At 46.2% G+C, this 18314-nt stretch overlaps 1 protein-coding gene across 3 annotated transcripts in view; it reads right to left on the reverse strand.

The window, feature by feature from the left end:
• LOC142251114 (cytochrome P450 2F2-like) overlaps positions 1–18314 on the reverse strand; it is a 53179-nt gene that overhangs the window by 15776 nt on the left and 19089 nt on the right. For all 3 annotated transcript variants that reach the window (XM_075323632.1, XM_075323631.1, XM_075323630.1), the window contains exons 3-6: positions 13482–13644; positions 11445–11594; positions 5049–5209; positions 1356–1532 (exon numbers count right to left, since the gene is read on the reverse strand). In XM_075323632.1, the coding sequence (XP_075179747.1) occupies positions 1356–1532; positions 5049–5209; positions 11445–11594; positions 13482–13644 (651 nt within the window). The remainder of the gene's footprint in view (positions 1–1355; positions 1533–5048; positions 5210–11444; positions 11595–13481; positions 13645–18314) is intronic.

Genomic DNA, 18314 nt, shown 5'->3' on the forward strand with positions numbered 1-18314 from the left:
CACGGTGTCGCCTGGCGATCGGAGCAGAAGTCGCTGGAGCAGACTCCGGTGGTGACGTAACAAAACTTTTCTCCTTGCACAGACTGACAAACCAATCTGGCTGTCAGTGGTGAGGAGTCTTATAGCTGCAGTGCTCCTCTAGATAATATCCAAATTGTTTCTTCAAGGAGGAAGGAGACAAACTCTAGTGCCACCTATTGGAAGTAGCAATCCTAAAAGTCAAAAGGGACCCTTTAACGAGCCTTTTCATATGACCTAGGATTTATGCCAGATCAGAACCTCAATTTGCAGACACAGTGTTTCGGGATGATTGTCTCTCATCAGTGCAAATTATGAGATCTGATCTGGCTGAATGAGAAGATCTAAGGGAGAAACGTTTCTCCTTGCGGAGACTGACAAACCAATCTGTCTGCCAGTGAGGAGACTTATAGCTGCAATACTCCTCTGGGTAATATTCAAATTGTCTCTTCAGGGAAGAAGGAGACAAACTCTAGGGCCACCTATTTAGCCAGATCAGATCTCATACTTTGCACTGACGAGGACAATCATCCCAAAACACCGTGTCTGCAAATTGAGGTTCTGATCTGGCATAAATCCTAGGTCATATTAAAAGGCATGTTAAAGAGCCCACTTTTGACTTTTCGGATCGTTACTTCCAATAGGTGGCACTACAGTTTGTCTCCTTCCTCCCTGAAGAGAAAATGTGAATACTACCCAGAGGAGCATTGCAGCTATAAGACTCCTCACCACTGACAGCCACAATGGTTTGTCAGTCTCCGCAAGGAGAAAAGTTTTTTTCTTAGACCTTCTCATTCAGCCAGATTAGATCTCATACTTTGCACTGATGAGGAACAATCATCCCGAAACACCGTGTCTGCAAATTGAGGTTGTGATCTGGCATAAATCCCAGGTCATACGAAAATGCTTGTTGATGGGCCACTTTTGACTTTTAGGATTGCTATTTCCAATAGGTGGCACTATAGTTTGTCTCCTTCCTCCCTGAAGAGACAATTTGAATATTCACTTATATAGAGATATTAATTCCACAGTGCTTACGCATACATCAGCAACACTGTCCCCATTGGGGCTCACAATCTACATTCCCTATCTGTATGTCTTTGTGTGGGAGGAAACCGGAGTACCCGGAGGAAACCCACGCAAACATGGGGAAAACATACAGACTGCTTGTAGATGTTGTCCTTGTTTGGATTTGAACCCAGAACCCAAGCGCTGCAAGACTGCAGAGCTAACCACTGAGCCACCATACAATGCTAACCACTGAGCCACCATGCCATCCATTATTGTGTACATTTCAAGAAAGTACTGCTTGATAGAACATTAAACTTTTTTTGTACCTTCTCCATTTTGATCAGGAAACAGTCTATAAAATCTCTCGGGTTGTTACTGTCCAAAGTCTTCATGTTGTCCTCCATCTTCAATCTAATAAAGTCTGCGATCACAGTAAAGTTTTCCATGATTGCATGGTGAGGCCCAGGTATGTACCTCATGATATTTGGGAATATGTCAAATAGCTGTTGGCAAGAAAATACATTGGCCAATTGCAACTTTTATTTTTCCCTTTATCCTATACTATAACATGTGAATAGACATTAACAACAATTTTTAAAACTTTGTTTTCCAGTTAAAATGAATCCAAAAATTATCCCATCCCATTATCCCAGTTGTTTCTTTCTTAGAGTATAAGGGTACAGTTAGGTCCAGAAATATTTGGACAGTGACACAAGTTTTGTTATTTTAGCTGTTTACAAAAACATGTTCAGAAATACAATTATATATATAATATGGGCTGAAAGTGCACACTCCCAGCTGCAATATGAGAGTTTTCACATCCAAATCGGAGAAAGGGTTTAGGAATCATAGCTCTGTAATGCATAGCCTCCTCTTTTTCAAGGGACCAAAAGTAATTGGACAAGGGACTCTAAGGGCTGCAATTAACTCTGAAGGCGTCTCCCTCGTTAACCTGTAATCAATGAAGTAGTTAAAAGGTCTGGGGTTGATTACAGGTGTGTGGTTTTGCATTTGGAAGCTGTTGCTGTGACCAGACAACATGCGGTCTAAGGAACTCTCAATTGAGGTGAAGCAGAACATCCTGAGGCTGAAAAAAAGAAAAAATCCATCAGAGAGATAGCAGACATGCTTGGAGTAGCAAAATCAACAGTCGGGTACATTCTGAGAAAAAAGGAATTGACTGGTGAGCTTGGGAACTCAAAAAGGCCTCGGCGTCCACGGATGACAACAGTGGTGGATGATCGCCGCATACTTTCTTTGGTGAAGAAGAACCCGTTCACAACATCAACTGAAGTCCAGAACACTCTCAGTGAAGTAGGTGTATCTGTCTCTAAGTCAACAGTAAAGAGAAGACTCCATGAAAGTAAATACAAAGGGTTCACATCTAGATGCAAACCATTCATCAATTCCAAAAATAGACAGGCCAGAGTTAAATTTGCTGAAAAACACCTCATGAAGCCAGCTCAGTTCTGGAAAAGTATTCTATGGACAGATGAGACCAAGATCAACCTGTACCAGCATGATGGGAAGAAAAAAGTTTGGAGAAGAAAAAGAACGGCACATGATCCAAGGCACACCACATCCTCTGTAAAACATGGTGGAGGCAACGTGATGGCATGGGCATGCATGGCTTTCAATGGCACTGGGTCACTTGTGTTTATTGATGACATAACAGCAGACAAGAGTAGCCGGATGAATTCTGAAGTGTACCGGGATATACTTTCAGCCCAGATTCAGCCAAATGCCGCAAAGTTGATCGGACGGCGCTTCATAGTACAGATGGACAATGACCCCAAGCATACAGCCAAAGCTACCCAGGAGTTCATGAGTGCAAAAAAGTGGAACATTCTGCAATGTCCAAGTCAATCACCAGATCTTAACCCAATTGAGCATGCATTTCACTTGCTCAAATCCAGACTTAAAACGGAAAGACCCACAAACAAGCAAGACCTGAAGGCTGCGGCTGTAAAGGCCTGGCAAAGCATTAAGAAGGAGGAAACCCAGCGTTTGGTGATGTCCATGGGTTCCAGACTTAAGGCAGTGATTGCCTCCAAAGGATTCGCAACAAAATATTGAAAATAAAATATTTTGTTTGGGTTTGGTTTATTTGTCCAATTACTTTTGACCTCCTAAAATGTGGAGTGTTTGTAAAGAAATGTGTACAATTCCTACAATTTCTATCAGATATTTTTGTTCAAACCTTCAAATTAAAGGTTACAATCTGCACTTGAATTCTGTTGTAGAGGTTTCATTTCAAATCCAATGTGGTGGCATGCAGAGCCCAACTCGCCAAAATTGTGTCACTGTCCAAATATTTCTGGACCTAACTGTATATGCACATGCTTTGTTTTACAGTACCAGCAAAGTGAATGAGATTGAAAAAACTTCATGCACCCATTTTTTTTCTTGCATTTTGTGAGGTTCTGGGTGTTTTTATAGAAATCTGCATCATATATATTTTTAAAGCAGTTTTGCAGCTTTTTTCTGCTCACAGTCTAGATTTTGCTGCAGAGAAAAAATGTGTGAACCCTCCCTTAGGGCGTGATCAGACGTTACCTTTATGCAGCATTTTCCACCTAAAAAAACAGCATTTCACAATACCGTTAAAGTTAATGAGATTTCTGAAATCTCATGCACACGCTGCTTAGAGAAGCAGAGAGAGTATTGTCAGCTCTGCTACATCGCTCTGTATAGAGCGAGAAGCAGGCTAACAGTGAGGGTATGATTGCACTTGCGTCTCACATTGTATCACCATGCACGGACTGACGCTCTCAGGAAAGGAGCGCCTCAGCTGCATGGAAATACATGCAGCTGACCGCTCATATCAGAAGACTGTGCACCGTGATGCGACTCTTGCACAGTGACAGTCAAAGTTCAGTTAACAGGACCTTTGATGACGTCATAGTCATGTGACCAGTCTGTAAGCCAATGTCTGTACAACATTCACACCAGACTGGTCACATGGCTATGACATCATGGAAGGTTCTTTAGGCAGTGGTGCTTACCATGGAGCACAGCAATGATCGGACGCAGAAGCGGCCGGGAGACAGAGTCTGCCGGACACGTCGCGGGACCTGTAAGTATAATCATGTTTTTTAATACAGCCCCTGGACCCGAACTGTAAAGGGTGCTTTACACGCTGTGACATCGCTAACGATATATCGTCGGGGTCACGGTGTTTGGGACACACATCCAGCATCGTTAGCGACATTGCAGCATGTGACAGCTAGGAGCAACGATCAATGATCGCAAAAAACGGCAAAAATCGTTGATCGTTGACACGTCGCTCCTTTACCAAATATCCGTGATGGTGCATGCTGCAGGTTGTTCGTCGTTCCTGCGGCATCACACATCGCTATGTGTGACACTGCAGGAACGACGAACTTCTCCTTACCTGCGTCCACCGGCATTGAGGAAGGAAGGAGGTGGGCGGCATGTTCCGGACGCTCATCTCCGCCCCTCCTCTTCTATTGGACGGCCGTTTTGTGACTTCAAACGCACTTCCCCCTTGAAGGAGGGATTGTTCGGCAGCAACAGCGACGTCGCAGAACAGGTATGTGCATGTGGCGCTGCCGTAGCGATAATGTTCGCTACGGCAGCGATCACCACATATCGCACCAACGACGGGGGCGGGTGCTATCGCTCGAGACATCGCTAGCAATTGTTAGCGATGTTGCAGCGTGTAAAACACCCTTAACACGAGCTTCCCAGGAAAGACCGGGATCGTGTACACGATCACTATGTGATCAGTACGAGCTTCAATCTTTACAGTTTGGGATTACCCATCACTAGTTTTCAGCATTTGTTTTAGATGATGTTGGTCATGTTGGCCAAAGTGTACAGTATGTTTTGAATATCAGATAATTTTACCTGAATGTGTCATATTTTTTGTTGTTTTGTAGACTTTTTGCACTGTTAGATGGATATTTTGTACTTTCCAAAGCAGCTCAACCAACAATGACCAAGAAAAGTAATAAAAAAGCACTAATATGGAGACCCTATGGTAAGTTTATACTTACTACTCCCCAGCGTGAGCTCATGACTCGGAAGTTGTCTTGAACACATTCCACAATCCTTTGGAAATTTTCATCTTCATATTCAAACCGACTGCCGAACACCACAGAGCAAATCACGTTGGATACAGAACGTAGAATATGGTAATTGGGATCTATAGGGGATCCTAAAACAACAAACAGGAATAAGTAAATCAAGACCTAAAGGTCAGGATGCACAGAAGCCGAGTAACGCGGTCTATTGGGTGGAATTACACAGTCTCAGGTTTCGGTAAGGTTTCAAAACATGGTATATCCTATTATTGAAGAGTATTTCCAAAACTTGCCCTAGATGTAACAGCTCCTTGGCCAACCAGCTGAATTTTCCAATATCTCAAAAAAAAGGCAGATAAAAAAGACACATAAGTCAGCGGTGTTCGATCTTACAAGGTGTTTTGACTGTCCCTGCTGTGGCATCATATGTGACCTATCACCTGTGGCTTGTGAGCAGCACAAATACTCTTTAGACCGCCTACTGTCAAATAGGGTGTAAAGAACGACATCAAACATTGCCCAGATATATACACCTTACAGCATGGTTCCAAATAACAGTGCCATTCTTCGACTAAATACCAACTTCATGTACAGTAGTTCGTATCACACTGTGCGCAGCTTCCCGGGGTCCACTGGTGAGGATCTGCAGCTTTTCCTGGGGTCTGGCATTGGCTGACGTCATGTCAATAGCATTGCAGCTAATCAGAGAGCTCAGTGGTTCTACAAGAGTCGTTCGTCTATATGGGAATGCCACACTAGAGCCGCTGAGCTCCCGGATTGGCTATGATGCTGCTAAGGTGATGTCAATGCCGCAGCTCATGCCATGTGTACCGCTCCGCGCTCAGCTGCGGCTGCAGAGCGGCTCGAATCCGGGCTCGGGTGTGTGTGTCGGTGGCTCGAGCGCCTTCGGACCGGGGGGTCACGTCGCTCTGTAAATGGGTGGTTGTTCTGGTGATCGGGTGGGTGCGCGGCCGGGGCCGCACTGGTGATTGTTTGTGATGCCACCCACGGGTTGCGGTGATTGTTGGCACCGCCGCTGCTGGTGATGGTGGGGGCTCCCAGGTGCGGTGTTGTGGTGCAGCTAGGTGTTGACCCCTCCGTGGGTAGGGGATGTGAGACCTGGGGGCCCGCTGGTAGGGTGATCGGGAGGCCACAGGGATGCAGGGCAGGGTGGCGCTGTGCCGGAGGGCACTGGTGTACTCACTCAGAAGAATCACACTGGAGTCACTGGTTAACCAAAAACGGGATGGTGGTCGGTACCCGCAGCCGGCTGCGTGGTTCCCCCTACTCGGGTTGGTGGTGTCGTCTTTTCCCTGCACCTCTGTAGACTGTGTGACTACTTATGTATCAACAACGGTAGTCCGGTCCCCAACTTGCAGATGCCGGAGGAGCCCTCTTGCCCGCAGGCGCTGGCCTGTGGGATTACGGTGCCTGGGCGGTGGCTTCCTATCCCCCTCGGTGGGCTGTTGCCGTCTATCGGGACTTTGGGTGGGAATGGACCTATAGTCCAAGCCGCAATCAGTTGATTTGACTCGGTCCAGTTGCTTCTGGGCCTCGTACGGGGTCTGAGTACCCTTCACTGGTGCTCCGTTTACGGTTTGACTACCAGATTCGGTACCGGCGGGCCACTACCCTGTCCCAGTGCCTTGACGGTTCCGCCGGTTCTACTACCGGTCTCCTGCGGACGGCCACCACCGTCTGTCTCCTGGCCACAGAGTCCCTAGGCTCCAACCTAGGCTCCCACCTAGGCCCTGATTTACTCCTTATCTCACTCTTCCACCTCCTCTCCTTTCCTCTCCCTGACATGATCTGTTTGTTTTTCCCCGCCCCTGCCCATCAATCCTCTTCGGTGGGCGTGGCCAACCACCTGACCCCGCCCCCAGGTGTGGACATCTGGGACATATAGAGGTGACTCAGGGTTTTGGTTGACTGGTGGAACCTTTTTGGGGTACAGGTGTTGTGCAGGGGCCTATCTGTGACTCCCTGGCTAGTCCAGGGCGTCACACATGCACCGGGAACATCGGTGGAGACTAAATCGATGGACCCCGACAAGATGAGTACAGGCGTGTTATTTTTTATTATAGCAAATTGCATCCAAGGGAATCTTTAATTCAAAGGCAACAATCCCTTTAACTTGTGCCACAGCTACTCAGACATAGAACAATACTTAAGCAATGTTCAAGAGAAATCAAATCCTCTTCCTTTTCCCAGAGGAGTATTGCATGGCCTATAAGTCTCTTAACACTGGCATGTCTGATATGTCACTCTCCACAAGAAGAAACAATCCCTATTAGCTCTTAGACCCACAGCAAGAGACCTCTGAAACACATGTCTGCAAATGGAGATTCTGGCTTGGCTTCTTATCCTAAGTCAGAGGTTCCCAACTCCAGTCCTCAAGGCACACCAACAGTGCAGGTTTTCAGGATCTCCTTAGTTTTGCACAGGTGGTAATTTAATCACCTGCACTGGTGATGATTCCAACCCCTGTGCAATACTAAGGCAATCCTGAAAACCTGCACTGTTGGTGTGTCTTGAGGACTGGAGTTGGGAACCTCTGTGACCTAAGTCATGTGGCTCATTAAAGGGTCGATATTGACTTTTAAGATTGTTACATCCCATAGATGAACACATGGCACCAGAGATCAAATCATCTTCCTTCTGAAGGGGACATTTGCATATTCAAACATTTGTGAAAGATGGTCCGAGAATGGACCTTGATGTTCGGAATGGTCTGGGCTCTCTCAGAAGACCAGCAGAAAATCATGATCCACACTGTTTTTCACAGTTGTCTCTATTCGGCTTTAGAGTCAGCCGTGAGGACTGAGTGAACTGACTTATGGTATTTCAGTATAGCACGGTTTATTAGATAACAACCATATATGAAGTTGTTTTTTAGTCGAAATATGGCACTGTTATTTGGAAGCATACCGTGATGTGGTTCTCTACACACTTTTTGACAGTACATTATTTGGTTAGAGGAGGTGCCAATAGCCTTATGTTCAAGATTCTTTATAGCAATGGTGATATAGAAGGGTTAATAGCTTTCTATATTTTTTCTAATACTGTATTACTACATTTAGTACATTTTGTTTAGTATATACCAGTTTCAGTCTCATATTCAAGGTTTCAGCTTTGTTTTAATATTTTCTTATCTTATATGCAAGTCTCTGCGTCTCGGAGACTTCTAGGTCATATTTGACGTATGTGTTGCGGTCGCTAAGGCCTAAGGTACTCAGCCGGCTCGAAACCTAGTGGATCATCTCACAGTGGCGGTCCCCAGAAGCTGTAGCCCTAACCAGACAAGTAAAGGAGATATTTACAGGAGAGGTAGGTTGTGACGCCAGCTGGAGTTATGGTCGTGGGTGGCTGCAGTGATACTTTCAAGGGGAGATGGTGGAGCAGCTAGGGTGGATCCCTTGCAAGATTAAAGAGGGTGATATAGTAGATGGTGCAGGAAGAGAGGAATAATTAAGGTGGTAGTGCAGTGCAGTAACAAGGAGGCCAAACAAAATTTTTGCAGTTCTGTACCATTTACTTGTAGATGGTGGTTACAGTACAGTCGGAGTACAGAGTAGGTCAGGTGCCCGGGGTCCTACCAGTCTAGAAGCAGCTGGGGTTCACTCACAAGGCGAGTCAAATGCCTTCCTGCCGTTTTTTGCTTGTGTGGAGCCTCAGGTGCCTGCGAGCTACTCTGGTTCCAATTTGTTTTTTCCTGTGTAATGCCTCCAGTTCAGCAGGCAATCAAGCCTTGCAAGCGGTGCTGGACTAGTCCCCACGACTCTAGGCTTTTCTATAGTGCTGTGCTACTGGGTCTGCATAAATGACCAGCAGATCTGAAATCTGTCTGTCCCCAGGGTCTGCAATCCCTGGACGACCTAGGGCGCTGGTTCCCTGCTTTCGGCTTTGACCTCCTGCCCTGCACCTCACACACAGTGCCTTGAGCCGGTGTCCGCGGGCCTTGCTTGAGAGGCTTCTCTGCCCTATACCCTAGCTCTCTGTAGTCACCTTTTCAGCGGATTCGCCTGTGGCTGCAGCTTCGGCACATGAAGATACCTCAGCCTCTGGTTTACTAGCTGAGCCTGGTTGTTCTCAACTAGTCTAGGGGCCGGTTCCCCCTTGCGGCCTAGTCCCTCCACACCGGTGCGTCGGATGTGGATACAAGCCCACGGGTGGATCTCTCACTGCCCGTGGCTTTGGGACCCCTTCTTTCACTTCTGCCTCCTTTTTGTCCTGGGAGGAGCAACACCAGTCCAGCTCCAGTCCTCAGGACCTCTCCTTGGTTGTGTCCTTCTTTGTTTTTCTCCCTTGTTCCACTTTGTTACTCCCCTACCTAAGCTCCACCTTCAGACAGGCTCAGGGGCTGTGCTCTCCATTAGGACCAATCTTGCCCTAACCCTGGCCCGAAGTGGTGTGTGGAAAGCGGCCTGTGTGTGGCACCCTTGAGGCTTCCGTCGCCACAGGTCATTGCACCCCATCCAGCGGTGTGATGCCCAGTCTGGGTGAGGAAGGGAGTGAACGCCGGTCCCCTGGTAAATCCACACTACACCCATTGCTAGGAACACACTGGGACCAGGGAAAGTGGCAGACAACCCTCCCATGCTGCATGCTGGGAGGGGTCGTAAGACCCATCCCTGCTCCTATAGGGTAGAACAGGGCAATTGGGGAGGTGGGAGGAGCCATCTGAGAGCAGACACAGAGAGGAAGGTCAAGTTTAGTTAGTCTACCTCAGGGAGTGAGAGAGTGAGGAGCCAGCATGTAGTTGAAGAGAGCAGAGTCGAGAGAGAGAGGGGAAGGAGAAGGAGGCCTGCTGGAGGCAGGTAAGGAGGAGAAGTAACGGAAAGAAAGCTCCAAGTCAGTCAGGAGCTGAAAAGAAGAAAGAGACGCTTCCTGGTGAAGATCCTGGGACTCAGAGGGTCCAGGTGCCACCAAGCAGAGAATAGAAGGGGTCCCAGGGCCACGGGTAGTCCTAGAGGTGCCACGGGTAGTTGTAGAGCTGCGGTGGCCTGCTCCACAGGAACATCGGTGGAGGGATCAAGCTGCAGCAGGGGACGGTCCCTAGAAACTGGAGGAGTGCAAAATCATCTCCAAACAGTAAAAGCCGAGGCCCAGGGAATGTTGTAAACTCCCCGGGCCAGAACCCATAGCAGACCTTCCAGAAAAGGGGTAATCAGCCGACAGGTGACCCCCCAGCCTGGAGGCTGTAGTGGAGGCCAAGCCAGGTTTATCCTGTCAAAGGCAAGGCTAAGGAAGACAGCAGAAGATAGAGACACTAAAGAGAAGGGCACCGGCTTCTACTCTCAGAACCACCCAGAAACGGCGGAGGTCCCTGACAGTGGTCCCAGCAGTCCAATGGCCCCTGGGCCCAGACAAGAATTGTGAGTAAAGAACTTGAACTGCACCCTTTGAGTGGTCTCTGTTATTTTAGCTGCTTAAACTTCCACTACATCATAGACTCTCACGAGCACCAACAGTGCCCCGGGCATTGCTCCACCTGTGGGGAGCAGTACCACCATTGCTGCTATAACATCACCCCGGAGGCATCACACAGCAGCAACGGCTTAATAGCCGCAGACCACAGGTGGCGTCACGAACACAAACTTTATTCATCAAGCCACATATTCTACTGACACCCACCAGGGCCACGGAGCCGGGCCCAGCCAGCACTGACTACCACCGGACTAGTCCGGCCCGGCACCGGGTGTCCCGTAGCCCTGGGGTGGGCGAGTCAACGTTGGCGTCACAAACAGGATTTCGTGCCCAGTCACACCGGGTACTGTGCGCCTGAAGAATCGTGAAATAGCCTGTGTTTTACTTGAACTTGAACTGCACCCTTGGAGTGGTCTCTGTTATTTTAGCTGCTTAAACTTCCACTACATCATAGACTCTCACGAGCACCAACAGTGCCCCGGGCATTGCTCCACCTGTGGGGAGCAGTACCACCATTGCTGCTATAACATCACCCCAGAGGCATCACACAGCAGCGGCGGCTTAATAGCCGCATACCACAGGTGGCGTCACGAACACAAACTTTATTCATCAAGCCACATATTCTACTGACACCCACCAGGGCCACGGAGCCGGGCCCAGCCACCACTGACTACCACCGGACTAGTCCGGCCCGGCACCGGGTGTCCCGTAGCCCTGGGGTGGGCGAGTCATGTGCCCCCTCCTTACCAAGGAATGGGATACCAAACCTCTGGCTGAGGTGCAGTACCTTTGTGATGATTGGACCCTCAGGGGCGCCACATGGACAATCATCTTAGTGCCATAAATGTAATTGTTATATCGTGCATAAAAAAAAAAAATCTAAATTGGAGATCAATTAAAAAAAATACAAAGATGTTACAAAAAAGTGTTGTTTTACTTTACCATTTGCTTTTCGCAGTGTCTCGGTCAGATACCCAGCCTCCACTCGTACCCTCTCCTCAAAGCTCTGTTTTCCTACTCCAAAATTACCCAGTGTTAGCATGGCGAAATGTCTCAGCTCCTTCCATTTCTCTCCATTACTGAATCCAAGCTCTGTGCAGTATAATAGAAGAGTTAATTTCATATTAATAAGCTCATCAAGGGGACATGTTCATTACTGTATACTTTTTCTTTAGGTGGTGCTCTACCTATATCAGAAAGTGCTATAACACTACACTGGATTTTTCTTTACAGCAAATTTGTCATCAGATTTCACTAAACAAATTGAATAGATTTCTAAATAGATTTCTGGGACCTTATGTTGTATAACCATGTCTGAATGGGCGTATAAGCCTTTTTAAAGTTTAAACTGAATTTCCATCCAAATATGATTGACAGATCCTCAGTGTTCCCCCTTCCTGCTGTTGCTGAGATCTCACACTGCTCAGTAGAAACTGCAGCTGTGAGTCAGGCTGTGCGGCCAAACAAGGAGGGGGGAGAATAGGCATAGGCTTGGCAGCTGGTGGACTAGGTCTCAGGTAGCGGGATAAGCCGACACGAAGGACCATGAGAGAAAACAGTGGCGGAACCGTAGAAGTGACCCATAGAAGTTTGGCCATGTCTGTCATGATGGAAGAAGATAAAATAAAAATAAAATTGTTCCATGTTGTTTTGCTAAGAGACTCTGTGTGATGCACTACTCTGCAACGTCTAAGGTGATAACCCTCTGAAGGGTGGTGGACACTGCCCTGAAGACAATATTTAGGCCTAGGACACACAGCAAAAAAAACGGTGCAGCCCCTGCACAGCCACCACAGCCCCTGCACAGCCACCTCAGCATTCACCCGGCCTCTGGGACCCCTCTCCACCACCCTGGTAAGCTACATTCAGATTATAAAATGCACCTCTCACTTTCCTCCAAAATTTTGTGCGTCTTATAATGCGAAAAATACAGTAACTTATTGCTGCTGAATCCATTCTACTGGATGATTACTAGACATGTGTCAACTGTAACCAAACAAAAAAATCTTCTCTGGACCTGTTCACATTACAAGTGCTGTAGCATCGGAGTGTATCATCTCAACAACATGTTTGCCTGTTCGTCATTGCTGTTAATAGCTATCCATTTTGTTTGATGATTAACCCTTCATCTGCTGTAAGCAGAATAAACTTTTAACTGGAGCTGTTCACCCTACTGAAACTGCTTTAAGTCCTGGATTGATATACATCTTCAGATACTGTGTTTATCACTCCTGGTTCTGGGTATTGTGGCCTTCTCTGCTCTCCTCATCTGCCTTCCATCCAGAATACCTTACTGTGCTGGTCTTTGCTGATTCACATGCTAGACGACAAGTCCTGCCCATTGTGCCTCTACCTTGGGTTCATCTTGTTCACCCTAATTTGTGACTTAGAGAAGCCACCTCACCAGATGAGCCCTTAACAGATATTGAGTGGGACTGGCCAACAACAATTTGCAGTGTGGTGATGGGAACATTAAAAATTGCAATTTATTTACAGACCAGAGACAAAAAAGTGTTACAGAAAGCACCAGCATCTACCACAGAAGAAGGGCTAAAGTCTGTTTTTACAAGAATAAACAGACCTAGAATCTCCTCACCCTTCAACACAGAGAAAGAAAATGAAAAGAATGTGACAAACCATTTCAGTTATAAAGGCAGGGGCAGAACCTCTTTGAGGTTCTGATCTTGGGCCAACCAGGAAAGTAGTGATATCATCATCTTGGGAATAGATGATTGGTGATGAAGGGCAAAAAATAATTGTACAACCATCCATCAAGAATGATCCATCAATCTCAAAACACCAGAATCAAAGTGAAACCTGGAGTCATCCTATAAAAATCTGTCATGCTAGGTACCGGGAAGTACCAAAGCGAAAAGGAAGGGAAACCCTGTGTCTAGGGAAGGGGGAGATGGTGACTCCTGACCAAGGCTACCACTGGTCCCAGGAGTCCCTCACCACCCTAGATAGTTTAATACTCACCATCTCCTTTGGTAAAGTCAGAGAATGAAGGACGATAGGCTCTACCACTGAACTCTTCTGCTTTGTCAATTAAAGTCTCTTTAATGGCTTTGTAACTACATAACACGACTACTGGCTTGCTCCCTTCATAAACTGTAAATATGTCCCCATATTTTTTCGACAACTAGGAGACAAAGCAGAAAATGAATTCAACATGACAAGTTATTGATTTCACATGGCAAGGTCACTTCATTCATGAATTTCACAATATGTTTTTTTTTTTTTTAACTTCGTTTTATTAACAATTTCAAACATGGTACAACTGACATTTGCCATATAAAGATAGCTCCGTATATAGATAGTAATATTTAACTATAACAATAAACAGTCATATAAAGTCCATAATATCTTTAGCACTTAAGATAGAACAATGTTATTATCCATACTACTTATCATTTGCATATATATCTAATTTTATATTGAGCATAAGAACAGCTCTAACTATCAGCATGACCATATTTTGAAAACAAGATAGAAAGAGGAATAGAAAAAGGAAGAAAGAAAGAACAACAACAGCCAGATTGCATTATTATACCTCAATATACCATTGGACAGTGTTTCATATCCCAACATCTAACGGGAACCACCATTATCCGCATAATCTCCCTCAAACCTCCGCAAGTGTGTCTGGAGAAGAATTCCACAAACCCCAGATTTTGTTAAATTTTCCCGGGCACCCCCTATTATAATATACCACCCGCTCATAGACTATGGTTGCATTGACTAGTTTAACCCAGGACCTCACAGTTGGATTCGAATCTCCCATCCACCTCAGAGCTATTAATTTCCTAGCCAGAAACAATGCCTCTCTGAGGAATATTGTCATGTAATGATCCCAGGACTCTTCCTCCACCACCCCAAACAGGCATATCAAAGGGTCACACAAGACAGGAATCGACACAATCGATGTCAACAGAGATGTCACTCCCCGCCAGTACGAAGATATATTGGGACAGCTCCAAATCATATGTATGAAATTTGCCCCTGAGAGATGACACCTCGGGCACTCCGATGTACGAGAACGGCCCATACTAAATAATCGAGTTGGAGTAAGGTATGCCTGGTGGACAATGTAGCATTGAATCAATTTATTATTAACCGACGGGGATACCGCAGTCGGAGATTCCAATATCTCTTCCCATTCCTCTCCCTGTAGAGAGGGAATTAGAGATTTCCATCTATCCTGGGCTGGCAAGGGGTCCGACTCCACCCCCACCGACAACAGGTAAGTATATATAGCTGAGATGAGGCCTCGAGGTCCTTGTGATTTTAGAATACCTATCATAGGAAGTGATGATATCAATTTCCTCACTCCAATTTTCTGTATGTGGGATTGAATCGCTGTGCGAATCTGCAGGTATCTAAAGAATTGTGATCTTGGAACATTATATTCAATCTGGACTTGTTCAAAGGACTTGAAGGTTGTGGTTCCCGGGACAAAAAAATCACCTAATGCACTGACGCTGTGAGTGGCCCAGAATTGCGCCGAGGGGTGATCTCTCAGAGTATGGAAGTGGCTATTCCCCCATAATGGGAGTTCCGCCACCACCCCTTCGAAGTGTACCACCCTCTTGGCTTGTCGCCAGACTAATCTTGCCAACCTGAGGAGGGGTAATTGCCGTGGTGTTCTCAGTCCATCTGATTCCAGAAAACCCACTAAACAATCAGTCCCAGCCGCGTGTGCCAAGTGACTCTCAGAGTTTGGCAGCTGACATCCAGGCATCCAAGTCTCTAGTGCCCTAAGCTGTCCCGCGAGGTAGTAGAGGAAGAACTCCGGTAAAGCCATCCCTCCCAGTCTTTTGGATCTCTGTAAAATGGATAACCGAAGTTTGGGTCTGGATTTCCCCCATATGAAAGAGGTAGTAAGCGAGTTCAACATTGAGAAGAAGGATTTGGGTACTGATACTGCACTATGTTGTAGTGTATAACTAAGCTTTGGAAGTAATATCATTTTGATTAAATTTATTCTGCCAACCACTGACAGGGGTAGCTTGCTCCACAAGTTATATTTAAGTTTAACGTGCTCCAGAAGTGGTGTTATACTCGTCTGCAGGTCTAGTGTATGGTCTTTCTGTATGTGTATTCCCAGGTATTTAAAGCTAGTTACCACTTGCAAAGGTGACCTACCCTCCATTGAAATTCCAGACCCATGCATTAATGGCATCAAAGCCGACTTATCCCAGTTGATGCGTAGTCCCGAAAACTCCCCAAATGTATCTATAGTGTCTATAACCACCGGTAGAGTCTCTTGCACTCGATCTAAGAAGACAACCATGTCATCCGCATACAATCCTATTTGATCTGTTCGGTCGGCTATAGTGATTCCAGTGATCTGTGGATGAGAGCGGATTCTAATTGCCAAAGCTTCAATAACTAGTGCAAACAATGCTGGAGACAGAGGGCATCCCTGTCTTGTGCCCCGATTCAATGCGAAGGGTGTAGACATAGCACCATTGACTAGTATCCTGGCTGTCGGGGACCTATACAACATATGAATCCAGTTACTGAATTTAGGCCCAAAGGCGAATCTCTGGAGGCAGGCAAATAAAAATGGCCATTCTACCGAGTCAAATGCCTTGGCCGCGTCCAGCGAGGCCAAGGCCCACTCGTTCTCCTGGACCAGTGTGCTATATTGCACTATGGACTGGACCCGTCTTATATTTATAGAGGTGTTTTTCCCAGGCATAAATCCGGTTTGATCTGGGTGAACTATACTCAATATGACTGAATTAAGCCTGGACGCCAGTATTTTGGTAAAGATCTTGTAATCCACGTTAACTAGGGATATAGGACGGTATGAACCGCAGTCTAGTGGGTCTTTACCCTCCTTCCTCAGCACGACTATATGTGCTTCGTACAATGAGGCAGGCAGAGAGTCGCCGGCTGAAAAATGTGAGAAAACCTCTAAAAGAATCGGGGCCAATACGTCACAATATTTACTATAGAATTCTATGGGAAGGCCATCTGGACCCGGGGATTTCCCCCTAGCCATATCCGAGATGGCAGTAATCACTTCATCCAGTGTGATGTCCGCCTCCAGAGACTCCCGTTGTGATTCACTCAAAGTGGGAAACTCCAAATCCGACAAATATGTCACGCAACTTTGAACTCCATGAGGATTTCTAGATGTGTATAGGGTTTTATAGTATTCACAAAAGCACTCTAAAATATCCTCAGGGGATGTAGCTATTGAGCCATCCATCCTCCGTATACCCAATATTGTATTTGAAGTGTTGTGTTGCCTAACCATATATGCCAATAATTTACTGGATTGATTTCCAAGCTCAAAATATGATTGTCGGGTAAAGAACAATTTGCGTTTGGACTTGGTCTCAGAGTGCTGCATATATAACCTATATGATTGCATCCAGGCCGCCCTATTTCCATCGGTTGGGGCCGATATATATATTGCCTCTAAGTCCCTAAGTCTCCCCTCTACTATATCATCCTCAGTTTTAGTCACTCTTTTAAGATATGTTATGGTTGAAGACAAACACCCTCTAAGGTAGGCTTTAAGGGTGTCCCACACCAAGTTAATATTCCAGGGTTTAGGGTGTGCTTCCAGGAAATCCTCTATTTGGGTCAGAGTTCTATCACTTTGATCTATTAGTTTTAGCCAAAAGGGGTTTAACCTCCAAAAGGGTTTACCAACACCTTGGGTAGTCTTCATAGTAAGAATCACTGGGCTGTGATCTGATATGCCCCTGACCCCGTGTACCACGTCATCCACCCAGGTTGCGATATTGCTCGACCCAAAAATATAATCTAGTCGGGACAGCGTGCGTCTAGTAGAAGAATGACATGTATATTCTCGGGTGTTAGGATGCCGGAGTCGCCAAAGGTCAATCCACCCACCTCCCTCCGCGCATTGCTGCAAATCAGTCAAGTGTGTGGCCGAATGTTGTCCCCCTCCATCCATCCGAAACCTGTCCTGCTCCTCATTCATCACAAGATTAAAATCCCCCATACATAACACATAAGCATCTGGATAATTGAGGGCAAAGCTCATTGCTTGTTTAAGAATGGAGATGCGAGCTGGCGGGGGGTTGTAAATACATAACAGCACATAATCTCTAGAGTTTATAGACGCATATATAAACACAAATCGCCCCTCCGGGTCACGCCTCACCACCTTCACTTCCCAACGGATATGTCTATGGACCAATAGAGAGACACCCCTGGAGTAGCTGGTGTGGAACGCATGTGCCGACCATTGTACCCACGGTTTGTTTACTAGTCTGGCTGTGTCCCGTGTGAGGTGAGTCTCTACCAGTACCACCAGTTGGGCCTTGACTTGCTTAATTTGGGAGAATACCTTAATACGTTTTTTGGGCGATTTAAGGCCTCTGACATTCCAGGTCATAAATATTAGCTCTGACCCCATATCACATAGATCTTTTTATAGAACCAGGATCCCAGGTATAAGACGCTTTCTGCCCTGCAAGTAAGTGTGGTTAACCCTCCAACAGTAATAAGCCTGTCCCTGCAAAGAAATAAAGTTAATGCAATTGCAGCTGTAAACATATAGAACCAATATCGAACTTCAGGACCTTTCCGATAAGTCCTGTAAAACATTTCAAACATCAATGGGGATACCACCACTGAATACAGTGTCCTGGTATAGGTGGTATAAGGGTGCACAAGATAGGGCTCCCATTTCACAAGAACCAATTCCTGGCCAATTCCTCCATAACTCGAGGCACGGGGAAGTCCCATCTGTCTCCAAAGGGGGCTTCAAGCAACCATGAAATAAGAGGGTCGCCAGGGGGCACAGAAAATGTCACCTAGGAAAGT

This window comes from Anomaloglossus baeobatrachus, chromosome 9, assembly GCF_048569485.1.
Source record: "Anomaloglossus baeobatrachus isolate aAnoBae1 chromosome 9, aAnoBae1.hap1, whole genome shotgun sequence".
NCBI lineage: Eukaryota > Metazoa > Chordata > Amphibia > Anura > Aromobatidae > Anomaloglossus > Anomaloglossus baeobatrachus.